The sequence below is a fragment of the Balaenoptera physalus genome (assembly GCF_965194825.1).
Source record: "Balaenoptera physalus genome assembly, chromosome: 6".
NCBI classification, from domain to species: Eukaryota; Metazoa; Chordata; class Mammalia; order Artiodactyla; family Balaenopteridae; genus Balaenoptera; species Balaenoptera physalus.
In genome coordinates, this window is record NC_138885.1 from 104,895,747 (window position 1) to 104,914,720 (window position 18,974).

Consider the following 18,974-nt stretch of genomic DNA (forward strand, 5'->3'; position numbering starts at 1 on the left):
AAGAATAAATATTTTTATAAAAATAGTACAGGACATTACAATTAAGTACAATAATGATGACTTACCCAAACGGTTAAGCTTTTCCGCATAAATGAACTAACCAGATACCTAAAATTTCTCCTTTTAGCAACTAGGTGTTGTTAAAAAAAAAAAAAGTTTAGTCATCTGGAACGGAGCTCTAAAGTTTATTAAACATTTTCTGAGTGTCTTAGTTATTTACTGAATAAAATAATTTCACAGATGACTCGGACAACCTAGCCATCGTGACAGTAAGTTATTGGTATTACAAAGATGGTGGGTGACAAAGGGAAAAATGGAGACTGACTCCAAGAGGTGCTCTAGAAATTGAAATCTTGAAAATATCACAGATGCCAGTTTGCTTTTGAGTCCTTTGTTATTGTCTGAGGAAGCCAGTATGGAGGATAAGTAATAACATGATTTTACACACAATATAACATGACTGCCTTAAGGTATAATGAATGGTTACTAAGTCAAACCCTAAAAGAGATGCCTCACAAGGGATTTTCTACCTAAGAGATCCTCATCACCTTTGTTATGTTAGGCATACCATCCCTTGTAAGTTGCCTTCAAAATATTATCTATTATGTCTGCACCTTAAATACATCATGGCATGTCAACTTCAAGTCACTCTTCTATTTCTAATACATTCACTGCTATGGCAATGAATTATGAGTAATCATTACCATTTGAAGAATCTGTGCTAGAGAACTTTGGGGCGGTTTATTCCAGCATCAACAAATTCTCAAGCAAAGGTGAAAAAACAGAATAACAAACCAAATTTTTCTCTCTGTATAACGAAATGTCAAATACTAAGATTCTTCTTATTAAATCAGAAGAATAAACAATGAGGGTTTATCTTAGTTTCTATGTAGGCATAACGCTTCCTCGTAAAATCTCTTGTTTATAACATAATGTTCTCAAAATCACTTTAGCCATAGGTGACATAGATATTCAAGTACAAACATGGGGGCATGAAGAGAGCACAGTGAATCTCAACTTTTGTTCTGGTTGAATAAGGATACTCACAACATCCCAGACACAGTATTAATAAATATACTGCTTGAAATTCCATAGTGTAAGAAAATAAATGTATAAATAAAGAATTCAAGAATAATCCTGTCTAAGGTATGCATTCAAATGTCACTGAATGTCCAACAACTAGCTGGCTGGCCTATAAGCCCATGATCCTGAGGAGAAAAGGATCTGAGAACTGAGAACATAAACATTATCTGCTGATGATATAGTAACTGTCTACATTCAGGCAGCCTGATATTTAGGCAGTCTGGATATTTAATAAGAGCCTTCTACTGCCAAGTATGGACCGTTTCAAGATAAATAAGGTTAACAGATGCTTTACATTAACCCAAAAAAGTCCCACTTCTAGGAACTTATCCTAAGGATATACCTGCTCACATATGAAACAAAGATTGCTCACTGCAGCACAGTTTATAAAAGCAAAACAATGGAAACACAGGCATCCATCAGTAAGGGACCAGTAGAATAATAAAAATTCATGGAACGCTATGCTACAACAGAATGTACAGAAAGTGTGTACTAATATGGAAAGCATTTACTTATATTTGTGTACAGAAATTCACAAAAGATACACAAGAAAGCAAGAAAGGGCTTGTTCAGCAAGAGGGTGGCTGAGGACAGAAATGGGAGTGAGGCTTTCCACTGTAAATACTTTTATTCTTATTTTTGAAGCATGAAGTTATTACTCACATTTTGAAATTACATTTTAAGTGGGGAATAAACTCCACATAACCACAAAGTCAAATTGAGGAGTCATATAATAAACAGAAAGCTAAAAACATATAAATGCGAACAAAACAACGTCACCATAGAGGAAAAACCAGCTCTGGGAATTGTGAAAAAGACTGATTCAGAAGGCAGGCTATAAGCTAGATTTTGAAGGTTAGATACAAAGGATCATTAGGGAAAAGGGAAAGATGCAGAGGAAAGGATATAAGAGGCAGAAAAAAGAACATGTGCCAAGTATGGGTAGCATTAAAGTTCAGTGTCAGAAGAAGAGGGTTCAGATCATGGCTAAGTGGGAAAATCACTCAGTTATTCAACAAATATCAATCTATTACATACCAGGCAATGTTCTAGACACTGAAGACAGATCACTGAACAAACAACTCTTGCTCTCCTTCTAAAGAGAAAGACAGGAAACAAAGAGATCTATAATAATGACGCCAAGAAATAATAATAGGAAGAAAAACAAAACAAGCTAAGCATATGGCAGAGACTGCTATTTTAGGTAAGTTCAGAAAAGTCTCTCTGAAGAGGTGGCATCTGAGCAGAGGTCTGTATAGGCCATAAGGAGGACTGTGGATTTTATTTTAAGTGAGCCGGGAAGTTATTGGTAGGGCAGCACAGAAAAGACAAGTTATGACTTTGGTCAGATGACTCTGGCTGTTATACAGAGCACTGAGTGCACTAAGTACAGAGGAAAAGCAGAGAAGGTAGTTCAGTGATGTGGATGAAAACTGACAACACCCACGCTGCCACCAACAATGTCCACGTTCTAATCCCCAGGGACGTGTGACTATGTTACCTTACACAACAAAAGGAACTCTGCAACGTGATTAAGTGTACAGACCTGGAGGTGGGGAAGATTATCCTGCACTGTCCTAGTGGCTCCCATCTAATCACGTGAGTCCTTAAAAGCAGTGAACTCTTCCTGGCTGGGGCAGAAGGATGGAATGCCAGGACTCCACCTGCTGCTGCCCGCTCTGAATCCAGAGGAAGAGGTCCACACACCAAGGAATGTGACAGTCTCTAGAACCTGAGAAGGGCCCTCAGCTATAAGCCAGCAAGAAAACAGGATCTCAGTCCTACAACCAGAAGAAAGTACACAGTTCCTGCCAACAACCCAAGTAAGCAAGGAAACGGGTTCTCTCCTAGTGTCTCCAGAAAGTAGCATAGCCAACGAACTGATTTTAGTGTGGTGAGACTCATACCAGACTTCTGGCCTACAAAACTGTAAGAAAATAAATTTGCCTTGTTTTAACTCACTAAATTTGTGGAAATTTGTTATGACAGCAATAGGAAGCTATTTCAAGTGGTTAGGACAAGAAAATACAGGTAGCTTCCACTAGGGTGATAGCTATGGCCAACAAAGATGCCCAGAGGTAGGTCTGGGGCAAGATATTAAAGAATTTTATTAATGACGTGACCAAGTTCAAAGATCATTCTATAAAGCCATCACTGTAGCAAGGGAAGCTAACTAGCCCAACAGAAGAGTAAAACTACCGTGGGGCTCTCTGCCCTCAGCGCATCCACCAGGCACGCACAGTGCAACAGTGCACACTTAGGATCTGGGGGAAACATGGAAAATGTGGACATTGCATGTCTACAAGATGTTTCAGGGGAAAATAACAACTACAATAACAACAACAAAATCTACCTCTGACAGCACAAAACCTCATTTGTTCTGGCTACCGGCAAAGTCATCAGGTCTGTATTCATGACTCAGCTGCAGTAACTCTTTCCTTCTCCCTGCTCCTCGTTCCATGTTATAGTACAGCTGACCCTTGAACAACACAGATTTGAACTGTGCGGGTCTGCTTATACACACATTTTTTTCAATAAATATATCGGAAAGTTTTTGGAAGATTTGCGACAATTTGAAAAAACTTGCAGACAATCCAGGTAGCACAGAACTATCAAAAAAATGAAGAAAAGTTAGGTATGTCATGAATGCATAAAATATATGTAGATAATAGTTTATCCTTACATAGACATAAGGTGATATTTAATATAAAATTAATAATGTGTTAGTCTTCTTACTGTTTTATACCTTGGCTCTCACAGAATTACGTTACCATACAAGATGCCTCTCTGTACAGCATGCCTCTCTCTTGTAATTGGAGAAACTGCCCATTAGCCTATCATCACAGGTAAGTGGTTTTTAAAAAAACGTAACGATGTTTCCAATACCGTAATATGAATATGACTGTAATACTTAGGCCATAAAATTTTATGATTCACTTATAGTGTATAGCTAGGCTACAGTGATGCAACTCTATCAATCACACTAGTCTACCATAAAGCAATCATATTGCTGCTTCTTATCAATGCATGATTCATTATACCTGTAAATAAATATGAATTTCTCTTTCACAATATCTTTACATTTTTGATGTCTAGTGTTAGTAATACATATACTAACTACAGTGTTTTGTATCATGTAAGACAACATTGATGCACGTACTGACAGATAATTCATCTTATAAACAGATGACGTAAACTTATGCTATCTAAATGCAGTACAGGGCTTCCCTGGTGGCGCAGTGGTTGAGAATCTGCCTGCCAATGCAGGGGACACAGGTTCGAGCCCTGGTCTGGGAGGATCCCACATGCCGCGGAGCAACTAGGCCCGTGAGCCACAACTACTGAGCCTGCGCGTCTGGAGCCTGTGCTCCGCAACAAGAGAGGCCGCGACAGTGAGGCCCGCGCACCGCGATGAAGAGTGGCCCCCGCTCGCCGCAACTGGAGAAAGCCCTCGTACAGAAACGAAGACCCAACACAGTCATACATACATACATACATACATACATACATACATACATAAATAAATGCAGTACAGTACCATAAATGTATTTTTTCTTCTTTATGATTTTCTTAACATTTTTCTCTAGCTTCCTTTACTGTAAGAATACAGTACATAATACATATAACATACAAAATATGTGTTAATCGACTTTGTTTTATCAATAATGCTTCCAGTCAACAGTAGGCTATTAGTAGTTAACTTTTTTAAGAGTCAAAAGTTACACGAAGATTTCAACTATGTGGAGGTCAGCCCTCCTGACCCCTGCCTTGTTCAAAGGCCAACTGTAGCTTTAACTTTAGAGCCACCTCAAATCCTTTTTTGAAGTAGGTGGATACAAAGCATAAACAAGACAGCAGGATTGCAGCATTTGGTTTTCAAGTAGGCACAGATTATTCATGCTCGGTTGCAAACAAAAAAATTAGGATAGAAAATGAAATGAATACTATTTATAAAAGGATAAATATACTGATAAATCCTTTGATTTTTCTTCAAGTATTTGTTTGATTATTAAAATCAAGCTGAGATGGGGACATGCATTCAACTTATAATAAATTTGTAAAAGAGAACATTATTGTTAAATAGGCATTTTAAAAAACAATAGAAATCAATTAACTTTTCTTAAATGTACTATATCAGAATCTGCCAATGAATGACAGTATAGTATTTGATAAGTTCAAGAGAATCAAAATGAGTAATTCTAATTCTGGCAAGACAATTGCTAAGTAAAATGACAATCTGACAAAACTTGTTTGGAGCAATCTTGAACATATCAATGGAGAAAATTCACCAAGATGGCATCATGCCACCATTTTTTCCTGTCTTAAGATTCCACTGGGCTTTTTTCCACAGCCTACGCCAAGCACAGATAAACTATAGCCTGTAGGCCCGACACCTAATTTCATGTGTAAAGTTTTATTGGTTTACATATTATCTATGACTACTTTTGCACTAAATCAGAGTTGAATAGTTAAGACTATATTCCTAAAAAGCCGAAAATATTTACTCTAATTGCCCCTTTAAGAAAGATTTGCCAAACCATGGCCTAGACTCTAGGTCCTAGAGATCCTCACTAATAAAGATAAATGATTCTTATGATTGAGTGAAAAATTATCTACCAATGAAAGCAGATGCTTAACTGCTGGTCTGAAAATAATTCCCAGTAAGCAAAATGTAGAAACTAAAGCAGTCTACATGTATGTATTAGCCAGAAAAATGAACAAAAAATATTTATTATTATGCTAGCTACTTATATCTATGAAGCATTAATAACATTATAATGTTAGGATTATTATACCTTATATATTATATAATACACACACAAACACATATATATAAATAAAACAAAGAGGACAAAAAATATAGTCTGCTTTTTAAAATCATGCTTTGCAAAAAAAACAAAAAACAAAAACAAACAAACAAACAAACAAAAAAATTAAAAAAACAAAAAAAAAATAAAATCATGCTTTGCAAAAATCAGACTAAAACGTAACCAGAGCCAACTCCAAAAATTCAAGTTGTTCAAAGGATACGAAATGCCTAGAAAGTAGTCATGTTGCAGGTTCTCCCCTTACTGGCATCAGGCGTAGAGATCCTACATTCATCATTTATTGGAAGATAAAGCAAGAAAAAAAAAAGCATTGGAAGAAACTCACTTTTGTGCGTTTCCCCTTCTCCACAGAAAAATACAGAAATCCCTGGACTCAATGCCTACTCCATGTTCTTCCCAGACACTTTATGTTGCTCACCAGCTTCATGTTCAGGGTCTCAAGGGGCTCTTTCCAGACCTCCCAAAGTTCCTTATCCATGCAAAGGACCCAAGGGTTTCCCCGTAAATTTACTGAAAGATCATAAAAGCTATGCTAATTTAGTAGTAATCTCTCCCATATTGTATTTTCATAACACTTGCATGAATTCACAGACCAAAGTCTATAAAGCTATGATGCTAACTGTTCCCCTCTACGTGCAGCACTTGCGTCAATTTCAAAGATTAACCACTGCAAGTACGTACACCACATGCTCAGCCAACTAGCCAGGTTCCGGAAAACGAACACTGCCGCATCCCAGGTGTAGAGGCAACAAAGGTAACTCAGTGAATAGGCTAGTAAAAGGAATGGGCTGACTATGGGCCCCAGAGAAGCCCCTTTATGGTGAACCACAGGAGCCATTTCTGACAATCAAATTTTCAGGTCATTGGAGAAATGTACAGACCACGTCTTGCAACCTCCCAGATCCCGGCAGTACCCACTAGGAGTGTCAACAATACAGAAGCTCATCCCCTCTCACACTGCCCCTGAGCTCTGAAGTTAGGTAATAAAGATGTGTTGCCAGCAGTAACTTGGCAGTTGTCTGTCTATATCCATAAAGCATGAGAAGAATGGGTAAACAAAATGGTGAAAACTGAAAAAAAAACATTATGGAATAGACGAAAATAAAAGCGCTTGGCAAAGCTGAAGCTGAAATACGGAAATACTGGTTTTCTCCTGCAAGATCACGCTCCTCAGGACCAGGGGCCACTGCTCTGAGGTAGGGATACAGTCCTTATGAATTTTTGCTTCTCTGGTTCACAGGGAGTATCACATCTGGTTAGGTTAATTAGCCTAGTAATCTTATATCATTTTCCACAAACTCCAAAGAAACTGTTTTATACTGGGTCTCATTCTGAAGTTGTATTTTCGAGTAAGCGTCCTACCTTAATTGAAGCAATATGGAGCAAAGTCTCTCCTCGATGATTTCTTTTCATAGCCATAAGACTACTGGGTGAGAGCTTCATTGCTGAGGGACTACACATCATTCGTCTGTAACTTGGACTATTCAGTGTAGAAGGGGGCGTACCTGGTGAGAGGCTAATGGATTCATCTAATATATTATTGCTTTTCCTCCTCAGTGTGTCACCACCTGTAAGTTTCTTTGAAGGTGGTGAAGAACATCCAGGCAATGGCACGTTTTTTGAGAGCACTGTTTGCTTAATTGAATTTCCACTGGTGCTCGGACTGCTGCTTCTACATCTCTTAGAAACAGGACTGGAACGTCTGTTGCGACGCCCATGTTTCCCATTATGACCTGATGGCAAGGATTTCTTAGATGTAAGATCGTTTTCACAGAGAGTCTTCTCAGGAGTCACTTCTTCATTCCCGCTCTCAATTTCTGGAGACTCTATTTGCTCAGCCAATGGTAAAGAGACTTCAGTTAAGCTTCTAAAACATTCAGATTCTGTTACGGAGCCACTTGCTAGTAAGTCTATTTTACCATTTATCTGCGGACTAGCAATAACAGATGGTTGGCTACAGAAGGATACTAGCTTTTCCTTAAATTCCTCTTTGGAGTCAAGTTTACCATCTTCTTTTTCTGCCTCTGAATTCCATTTTTGGTTGATTTCAGCCAAAGTTTTCTTTTTCTGTTTTTTTCCAGATTTTGTGGAAGCCTTCTTAGCCCTCTCAGAAACATCCACTGGAGGGCTTGTAGAGACAAATTCATACATGGAGGCCTGCTGAGCATTTTCATCGCTTCTCACAGGAGGCTGAGTTTGCACTGAAACTTTACTCACAACATACCTGACCTTCTTACTTCGAGGACTAAACCACATTTTTATTGAATTCTTCTTATATTCTGCATCACTAAATAAACTTTTCCTAGATGTTTCTTCTTTCAAATCTGATAGGAAAAAGGAAAAGAAATCTGTTACACGACTTAATCTCTCCCATCTTGAGCTCCCAAAGAATTTTGTTGATAGTTCTCCTAAGGTGTATCACCTTTTATTTGTGTACTTCTTCCTTCCCTCCTAGATTTTGAACTCCTTGAAAGCAGATATCCTCATTCAACAAATATTTACAGAATCCTACTTTATTTCAGACAATGTTCTAGTGGCTGGAGATACAGCAGGGAACGAAACATGGGAAAGACAAAATATACAAATAAATATTTGTATATTTATTCCACTGGGAAAGACAAAATATACAAATAAATAAGTAGAACATACAGTCTGCTGTACGGTAGTGATAAGAGCCATGGAGAAAAGCTATACTAAATAAATAAACAGACTGATAAGCAGGTATGAGATTTAATAAGCAGTAGTCAAAAAAAAATTAAGACTTATTAACTGATGCTTAATTAAAAAAAAAGACTTGAAAATCAATCAATATAATTCACTGTATCAACAAACTAAAAGAAAACCATGTGACTTTTTTCAACAGATATAGAAAAAAAAAAAATCTGGCAAAATCCGACATCCATTCATTATTTTTAAAAAGGTTCAGCATTAGGGATAAAAGGAAACTTCTTCAACCTGATAAAGGACATCTACAAAACTACACACCGCTAGTACCATCCTTAATGAAGAAAGACTGGAATTACTGTTTTGTTCCTATTATCTTGTTCCTGTCATCAAGAACAAGGTGAAGATGTCTGCTCTCACCATCCCTATTCAACGTCATACTGAAAGTCCTGGATAGCACACCAAGGTAAGAAAAAGATAATAAAAGGCACACAGATTGTAAAGGAAGATATAAAACTGTATCTATTCACAGCTGATTTGATTGGCTATATAGAATATCCCAGAGAATCTTTTAAAAAAAATTAATAAAACAGGTGACTGTAACAAGGTCATAGAATACAAGGTCAATGTACCAAGTTCAACTGCAACCGTATTTCTGTATACTAATAATGAACATGTAAACTGAAATTTTTTTAAAATCTGGTACTGTTTATAATAGTACCAAAAAAATACTTAAGTACAAGTCTAACAAAATATGTACAAGCTCTGCTTGCTGAAAATTAACAATATTTATGAAAGAAATCCTATACAATTGGAAAGACATACCGTGTTCATGAACTGGAATACTCATTACTGTTAAGATGTCAATTCTCCCAGACAGATTTATAGACTGTAACATAATCCCAAGGAAAATTCCAGTATGTTTTTAAAAAAAATAATAGACAAGCTAATCCTAAAATTGGCATGGAAAAGCAAAGTAACTATAATGTGGAAAAGCAAAAGACCTGGATGGCCAACACAACACTGAAGAAGAACAAAGTTGAAAGGACTACGCTACCTGATTTCAACTTACTTCAGACAAAATGAATCTAGGGAATTAAAGATAATAGTCACAACTCTTCAGGTACCATCTAATATAACCTCGAGCTATATAAACGAAAAACTAACAAGAATGAATGAACTATAACTATATACTCAAACATACTCTTGAGCAAAAGAAGCCAGATATAAAAGAGAACATAGAAACAGCTGTAACTAACCTAACGTGTTAAGTCAGAACAGTGATCATCCCTATGGGGAAAGGAGGCAGTGACTGGAAACAGGCAATGAGAGGGGCTTCTAGAGTACTGTTTATTCTTCTGGGTAAGTTCAGTTTGTGAAAATTCATCAAGTTATACACTTACGATGTATGTGTTATATACTATAAAAGAAAGTTTTTTAAAAAAAATACGTATTTATAATCAGGAATTAAAACACAAAGATTCGGTAGAATTTTAAAAAAGAAAATAACCATTGTCCCTAAGTAGACAAGGTGTGACATTTTGTGAGTGAGCACTCTTCTGCACAAACACCTGCTGCTTCAGCTAAGGTCATGAAGAAAGGCCTCTCTGAGGAGCTCACTTTTAAGCTGAGACCTAAATGACAAGAGGGAAGCAGCCACTTAAGGATCTAGGAAAGTGTTTCCCAAGCAGAAGGAAGAGTAAGTGCCAAGGTCCTAAGATGGGAACAAGTTTAGCATATTCAATGGATAGCATGCCATTGTGGCTGGAACTTGGAGAAGGAGCAGAAAATGGAGGGAAATGAAGTCAGGCAGGTAAGCAGAAGCATTCTATAAAAAGCTCAGTCTCAGGTTTTTTTGCTGGTACTCCTCATTCCACTAACCTCTGAAGTGGGAGGGATCAGGACTTTATCTGCAGTCTCCCCCTTAATAATCATATATATATATATATATAACATACACACAGTTATTTATGTATACACTGGCAACTCCAAATGTGTAAGTGCGGCCCAGACCTCTCCCCTGGACTCCAGGCTCCACTCTTCAACTGCCTACTTAACGACTCTACCTGCATGTCTACTCCTAGTAAGTATCTCACACCAAACATGACCAAAACTGGGCTCCTGGTCCACATCCTCCCAAACTTGCTCCTCCTACAATTTTTCCATCTCAGTAAATGGCACATCCATCAGTCCAGATGCCTTAGGACAAAACCCTTAAGAGTCAAACTTGTCTCTGTTCTCTCTCTCACATCCCATATGCAAATTGCAAGTTCTACCAGCTCTACCTGAAAAATACATCCAAAATCTGACTACTTTTTGCACCTCCACTCTTACCACCACGGTACCATACTGTCTCACTAGATTACTGCCCCACCCTCCTTTGTCCTCTCCCTGACGATGTCTTTGCCTCCTCTGCTCTAAGTCGATTCTCAACACAGCAGTCTGTGGTCCTTTTATAACTGGTCAGATCCTGTCACTAAAACCCACCAAAGACCGTCAATCTGACTCTTAATAAAAGCCACAATTTTAGTCTAAAAGGTCAGAAATAACCAGACTCTCCATTTCCTTCCTGATCTCACCTCTTGTTCTTTCCTTCCTCACCATTCCAGCCACTGGGCCTCCCTGTTGTTCCTCAAACACACAAGGTATGCTTCTGCCTCAAAGCCTTCACATTTGCTGACCCTTTGCCTGGAGACCTCTTCCCCAAATATCTGCATGGCTCACTCTCTCACCAACTACAGGTCATTGCTCAAATGTCACATTTTTTGTGAGATCATCCCTGACACTCTATTTAATTTTACAAATTCTCACCTCCTACTTATTTTACATCTCTTTTTGTGTCTTGTCTGTCTCGTCCTATCAGAATATAAGCTCTAGGAAGGCAGAAGTTTGTATCTCTACCCTGCCATTCCCCAGTGTCTACTCAATGTCTAACACATAGTAGATGTTCAATTAATACCTCCTGCTAAATGAATGAAATTAATGGGATCATATAATCCAGCTAAAGCAAGATGGATCTCATTCAGACTCAATTCAGGGAGAATAATGTTTTATGCTTTAGAATGATCACTCTGGCTGCTACTGAGAAGGAACTTTAGAAGAAAAGAATGGACACAGTGACCAATTACATAGCTATCATCCACTAGAAAGATCACAGTGGCTCTAACAAGCACTGTAGCAGTAGAAATGGTAAAATACAAAACCTAAAAGGCTACTAATTAACTAAACAAATAGGCAGGGGAGAGATGATAAAATGCTTAAAGCCCAGTAGCAAGAGGGCGTATGATATATTTCAGTAACTAAAAGACAACCGGTATACTGGCCTTGCAGAGAGACCAAGGAAGAAAGTGGTTTAAAGATGAAGACTATAAAGCAATAGCCAGACCGTGCAGGTTCTTGCTGGCAATGTTAAAGACTTCGATCCTATGCTCAGAGCAATACAAAACCAATAAATTGCTTTATATGAATCAGGTGGCATGACTACACCTGTGTTTTTAAAAGATCCCGCTTGGCTTGAATGTGGGAGAATAGGTCGGAAGAAGGCAAGAGTGGGTGCAAGAATAATCATTAAGAGGCTGAAATAGGAGTCTAAGTAGAAGATGACAGCCTGGGGAGGTGATAGTAGAAAAAGAAAGAAGTAGAATTATTTGAAAAATATTTAGGAGATAAGATTTACAGGATTTGGTGATGAAATGAATAAAGGAGAAGGTGACAAAAACAATTCATATGTTTCTGGCTTACACCACGGAAGGCACCTAGAGAAAAAACACTGATGCTGGAAGAGACAGGCCGCCCGGGCTCCTAAACATCCCTACACACTCTTGCAGGACGTACCAAGAAGGCAAGGCCCTGGCTGCTTTTTACCCAGGCCATTTCTCAGGGCTGTGTTTGCAGCAAGCCACCGTGAGGGATGCAGTAGCGTCTCCCCAGGGGAAAAAAAGCACGCCTATTTCTGCTTACTATAAAAACAGTCAGTTCCCCAAAGCTCAGAGCTCCTTTCCTGTATCGCAACCCCCTGTACGTGCAGGAAGCCATGATAGGCTCTTTGCCAAGTATCATCAAAGATGCAGCACTGCACTGAGGAATTTCAGGGGCAATGTGATAAAATATTCGCAGATTTTACATGCACATGCTCTTTCACAAAGCAACTTTACCTCCAGTAACCTATCTTACAAAATATACAAAATATTCATACATGTGCCTGCCTGCAAACATAGATGTGTGTTAATTGCAGCCATATTTGTAATAGCCCAAATTAGGAAAAAAGTCAGTGTTCACTCACTGGAAATCAGTTAACTATGGAGCATTTATATTACAAAACCTTATGTAGCCGTGATACATGTCAATTAACATGCAAACATCCCCAAGACACTTTAAGTGTAGCACAACCCTATTTACATTTTAAAAATTCTATTGTGTTTATGTCCAAATATTTTCATAAATTCGTAAAAGAAAGACTAGGAAGGTTAAACAATGAAAACAGTACCTCTGAAAAAGATTTTGTGTTTTTTGGTGGGGGATAAAGGGTGAAGGGGGGACTTTCACACTTTATACACTTTTATATTGCTTAATCAGTTGCTAAGAGAATGTTCTCTTATATTTCTTAGGTAAATTAAACAAATAGAAAATAAAACTTGCATGAAGTTATATACCTAATTGGTGATAGAGCTGGCATTTCACATGAACTGGCAGTTCATATGAACTGAATTCATATGTTTTCACTAAGTAAACATTCAAAAGTTTCACTAAGTACACACTATATGTGATATTGTGATTTACAAGAAATATATATTTGGTCTTTGTCCACTGTCCCAGGCACATAGTTCCTAAAACCCTTGTAATTTCCTGTATGAACCACAGGGGCATCTTTTGTTATACTTAGTTGTGTTCCCAGTTCCCAAAATAGCTCCAATGAAAAAGGTGAAATGGGTGTCTTTTATTATTCATAACAAGCCCCGTTTCAACCACACCTCAGTTTATGTTAATGAGGTGACTTTTGGAAAGCCCCTAATGATGGGGGCTTGTTGCCAAGGGAACCAACCTGGATTATAGGGTTAGAACTTTCAATCCCACCCCCTGACCTCCAGGAAGAGAGGAGGGATTGAGGTTGAGCCAATCACCAATGGCCAATGATTTAATCAATCATACCTATGTAAAAAAGTCTCCATTAAAAAACCCCCAAAACAGGGCTTCCCTGGTGGCGCAGTGGTTGGGAATCCGCCTGCCAATGCAGGGAACACGGGTTCGTGCCCCGGTCTGGGAAGATCCCACATGCCGCGGAGCAGCTAGGCCCGTGAGCCACAACTACTGAGCCTGCGCGTCTGGAGCCTGCGCGTCTGGAGCCTGTGCTCCGCAACGAGAGAGGCCGCGACAGTGAGAGGCCCGCGCACCGCAATGAAGAGTGGCCCCCGTTCTCAGCAACTGGAGAAAGCCCTCGCACAGAAACGAAGACTCAACACAGCCAAAATAAATAAATAAATTTATTTAAAAAAAAAACAACCCCCAAAACAGGGTTGGAGAGCTTCCAGGTTGATGAACGTGCGAAGCTGCTGGGAGAGCGGCACACCCAGAGGGGGCATGGAAGCCCCTTGCGCCTTCAACATACCTAGCCCTGTGCATCTCTTCCATCTGGCTGTTCCTGAGGTATATCCTTTTATAATAAACCAGTGATCTGGTAAGTAAAACGTTTTCCTTAATTCTGTGAGTCACTCTAGCAAATTATTCAAACCTGAGGAGTTGACGGGAGCTTCCAATCTATAGCCAGTTGGTCAGAAGCACAACCTGGACTTGAGATTTGCACCTGGGGGTGGGGGGGTGGGGAGTGGAGGTGGGGGGGCGGTCTTGTGGGACTCTTAACCTGTAAGATCTGACACTATCTCCAGGTGGACAGTGTCAGAATTGAGTAAACTGTAGGATACCCAGCTGATGTCACAGAATGGCATGATGTGTGGAAAACCCACACATCTGGTGTCATAAGTGAAATGGTACTGTATGTAACACAGTGGTGTGAGTAGAGGAGACACAAAGGAGAAGTGAGTCTTTCTCTACACACATATAGTATAATCTTTGTACGTACTGTATTTTTTCAGACCTACCGACCTTGCCTGTTAACAGACGCTCCAGAAATAGTGATGAACTGTACAGTTTTCCCTTTCTGATTCTGGCAGTGATCCCTCTTCGGATTCTCTTGCTTTGTTTTTGCCTTTAAGCCCATTCACTTTTCTTTAAAAAATATTCCCTTAAAATTCTCTTCTCTCGCCCCATACAGGCAGGTAAAACCAACCCAGGTCAGCCCAGCACAGAGGTGTGCACATAAATCGTGCTCAGAAAACACTGATGAACTGATGAATAAATTATCTGATATCCTCTCTTAAATCTTGACAGGTATTTATACAAGGGAGGTTAGAATTCAATTTAAGGGCTAGAAGAAATCTTGAGGATCACCTGTCCAATTCTCTCATTTTAAATATGAGGCATTAAAGTTAAAAAAGGAGAGGAAGGGAGTCTCCGAACTCCCAATCCAATCCTCTTCTCTCCACACAAACTGGATTATCAAGAGGCCATTTCAGGTACAAAAAAGAACACCAGAAAGGCAGGGAAACTGGAAAAAACTCCATCACCATGACCACCACCACCTGACAGGATTGACAGTGACTAACAAGTAATTTCGTATTGCCTGATACTCATTCTCCAAATTAACACAGACTGAATCTCCTATAACCAACTAGGACAACTGAAATATGTTTTATTTGTCTTATTTTTTAAAAAAGAAGGAAAAAGGACATTATTTGAATCATGTTTTTCTCCTGAGAGGTCACTCCTCATTGAAGCTGAAGAGAACTCTGTATAACAGTTTTCTTACATTATGGGATCAAGAGGAAAATCTTAATGAACCAAGTTCTAACACTAAGTTACTTTAAGAAGAAAACCAACAGCCACCGGTGCATCTTTCGCCTGTGTACTGGTAACAGCCACTGTGTAGGGAATAAGCGTGTCTGACGTTACTACAGTGTTATATAAAATTGTCAAGCGTGCTCTTCCTACAAAGCTTTCATACTTAAAAGAGACAACATAATTTTAATTTCATTTTTCTTATTGTTTCTGGGAATACATTTCAACATTTCTCATGTCTTAAAATATTAGCAAAAGAAAAGGAAGTTATGAAATATTATTTTTTGAATTCCTTTTAGATATTCTTTATTCACACAGAACACTTGATTATTTTATCAGTTTAAAATTATTAATACACAAGAAGATTAATAAACTAAAATCTCAGGTCTTCTCTAAAATTCAAAATCTCTTTTGCCTATTCTTTCACCTCATGTTTCTTAAGTACAAAAGTCCTATCTTTATAAATAGATCTGCCAAGTAAAAGACAGCACTTTAAACAGACAAGAAAAAAATGAAACAGTGGATTTTGAAAAACAATTAGCATTTATCTCTGTAGAAATTTCAGGGATATGATCCCTGCTAAGCAAAAGAATTCAAACTCCACTCCACTTCAAAGAAGCTATCCCTTCCTCCTGGAAATGGAAAAGGAAAGCACTGCACTGAAAAGTCAGTAAATGATAAACCCAGCTGGAAGGAGGAGTGGGTATCCGAATAAGAGCAGACCCTCTGTAACCCTTTTACATCCGAACTGAACATCACCTGCTCAGAAAAGTGCTGTTAGGACAGGATCTTGGAAATAAAAACAATCAGAATAAGGATCCATTCACACAGACTTTCTGTCTAAATTCAACAAGGTCTTTTCTCTGCAGTGACAAGTAGATTTCGAAACCAAGTCCTTTCCGACATAATCTCGAGACTAGAGAAAAGGTCAGAATGAAATGTTATCAGGATTACTTTTTAAGAAAGACTCAGGATTACAAAGACTTAAAGGTTAATCCTCTGGTAGTCTGTAAAAACTCGTACTTGATTTTTTAAAATTTATTATTAAACATAGCTGATGACATTTTCATTTAAAAACAATGTCGAATTCTGAAGTCCTCCACACTTATAAAACTTTCAAAATGCAGAATTAGGCATTTTAAAGGAAAATTAAGGCTTGTAGGTAGTAACAACACACTCAATCAACTAAAAAATCTAAATCTAAAAAGACAACAAAACTTCAAACTCAGGAGCACATATTTCCTAACTTACAAAGGAGTAAATGCAGAGAGCATATATTTATGTAGTTTATATGTACACAATAATCTCACTAATCATCCAGTAATAAATTTACTTAAGAAGATTTTGATTATGCATCTTGTCCTAACTAAGCAAGAACCACTACAGCAAGCATGATTTTAAGTTCTGGATTTTGCACAGTATAGCTAAGTTAAGACTGTAAAAAGCAAAAACACCACCACCACTGCTGGAACATAAATCATACTACTAACAGCTACAACCGTTTTTACGGGTGAATGCTTCTAAGCATGATAAATTATCATACTCATTTCATGAAGAAAAATATTGGTCCTTCCTCTACATAGTAAATTTCTTAATGATGACATTTTTAAAAGAATTCTACTCTCTGAATTTAAATATTTCTGAGTATACCACAAAATTTCGAGGAACACACACACACACGTTGCTAAGGAGCTGCTTAGCCAAGTGTTTTTCTTAAAATTTAGTAATAAACTATAGAAAAGGGAGGCAATTAGAAAATGTGACTTAGCTATCATTAATCTACATCAAAGGATTATAATGATGTACACTGTGTGCCTTTCAAATTATTCTCTATTATAGGTTTCACAACAGAAGTTGAGAAATCTCTTTGACAAACTAGTCCCTTATTAAAAATCAAAGGAAAGTACTTTGCTACCATCTGTGCAACATTAACGCCTTCACTAAAGAATGATTATTTTGTAAGTTAGAAGTATTCAGTTCTATTTAAAACAAAACAACAGCCACACAGCTATTCAAATGCTCATCTTCATCTATTATAAAAAAGTCATAGCATATATGAAACACTATGTAACTCGCTACAGAAAGACCAGGATCTCTCCCAAAACCAGAAAACAGAAAGGAAAGCTGGGATCCTCTGAAAGCATAATCAAAGCATTTTTTTTAATGTCACCAACACCAACATATGCTTCACAAAACCTAACCAGCACCTGCAAGGTCTGATTTAATATGATAGGGGGCAAGAGAAAATAAAAACTTCTAAATTTAACGCCACTGGTAGAAAGCAGACTACGTTTTAAAGAATAAGGTAAAATTATCCATAAATGGTTGTCAGAAAAATTTATGACAGACAACCTCTTCTCTTTAAAGTACACTGAACCAACAAAAATTTCTTCAAGCATTTAGAAGTTCATTTGAGAAAGTATTACTATAAATCAAGCTTCTTTATCTCCAATATACTATATACTATGCCCACGATTTAACAAGTTCTTCCTAATTACCCATCTTAATTATAGTAATTATATATTTTATAGTAAATGAAAGTAACAAGGTTCATTTGGAAGACGAATTGTGAACTACAGGTTTAAAAAAATAAATATAGAAAATGTGGGAGATGTCCAACCATTCCGCTTAATTCATCATCTTCAGCACTTGACTATTTAACAGAACCATATGATTTTGGAGCTAAAACTCAGGAATCACTTAATCTAATACCTTTATTTTATAATGATATCATTTTCCAATTTTCTCACTATAAAGAGGATCAACCGTTATTCGTCCCCAACTATTAGTTCCCTCTACGTATTCACCTAGTTTGCCTTATACTTTAGTTTTAGAAGTACTTGCTAGATAATAAACTAACATAAAGGTATATATACATGAAATATATTGAATAGATAAACTATAAGGAAGCAAGGGATATACTGAAAGAAAACACCTCCAATGCCCTTCAAGGCTAAATTTGTTTTGGGGGACCTTAGGAGGAAAAGTTGATAACGATGCAAGTTACAACGAGTAGAAAACGCTTTGCACCATGGAAATTACAGATCCAGATAGAAAAGTGTATGTTTATACTCTAGACTTATTTCATCTTCTCTAAATGTAGCAAAGGATGATGTCACCATTATAAAATGGATTATTGAAACCAAAACCTAAGAGTTTGTTTTAAAATCGTTTTAATTAAGTCTAGTCTCTAGGATATGAATTAGTCTTAACACTGCCAATTTTTCTCCAACACAATTCAACAAATAAAACAAATGCCCACACTTCTAACAAAAGCACCGTGTTAAATGATAAAACAATAAGCAAGAAACTGACAGCATGACCACCCTGCTTAACCTAGGCCCTCAATTTCCTCACCTACAGAATAAAGATCCTAAAATTCTGATTATAGGTTAGGCAATCAGTGAAATTTCAATTCATCTTAAAATAAGTAAAATATTAAAGCCAGCACAGCTAAAGTCTGGTAATGACTAATGTAATTATTATTCATTATAATAAGGAAAATGA

The 18,974-nt window shown here is 37.6% G+C and overlaps 1 protein-coding gene across 1 annotated transcript in view; it reads right to left on the reverse strand.

The window, feature by feature from the left end:
• Positions 1-18,974, reverse strand: part of BARD1 (BRCA1 associated RING domain 1) — a 76,924-nt gene that overhangs the window by 39,224 nt on the left and 18,726 nt on the right. Inside the window, exon 4 of the mRNA XM_082467471.1 lies at positions 7,275-8,236. Coding sequence (XP_082323597.1) covers positions 7,275-8,236 — 962 coding nt within the window. The remainder of the gene's footprint in view (positions 1-7,274; positions 8,237-18,974) is intronic.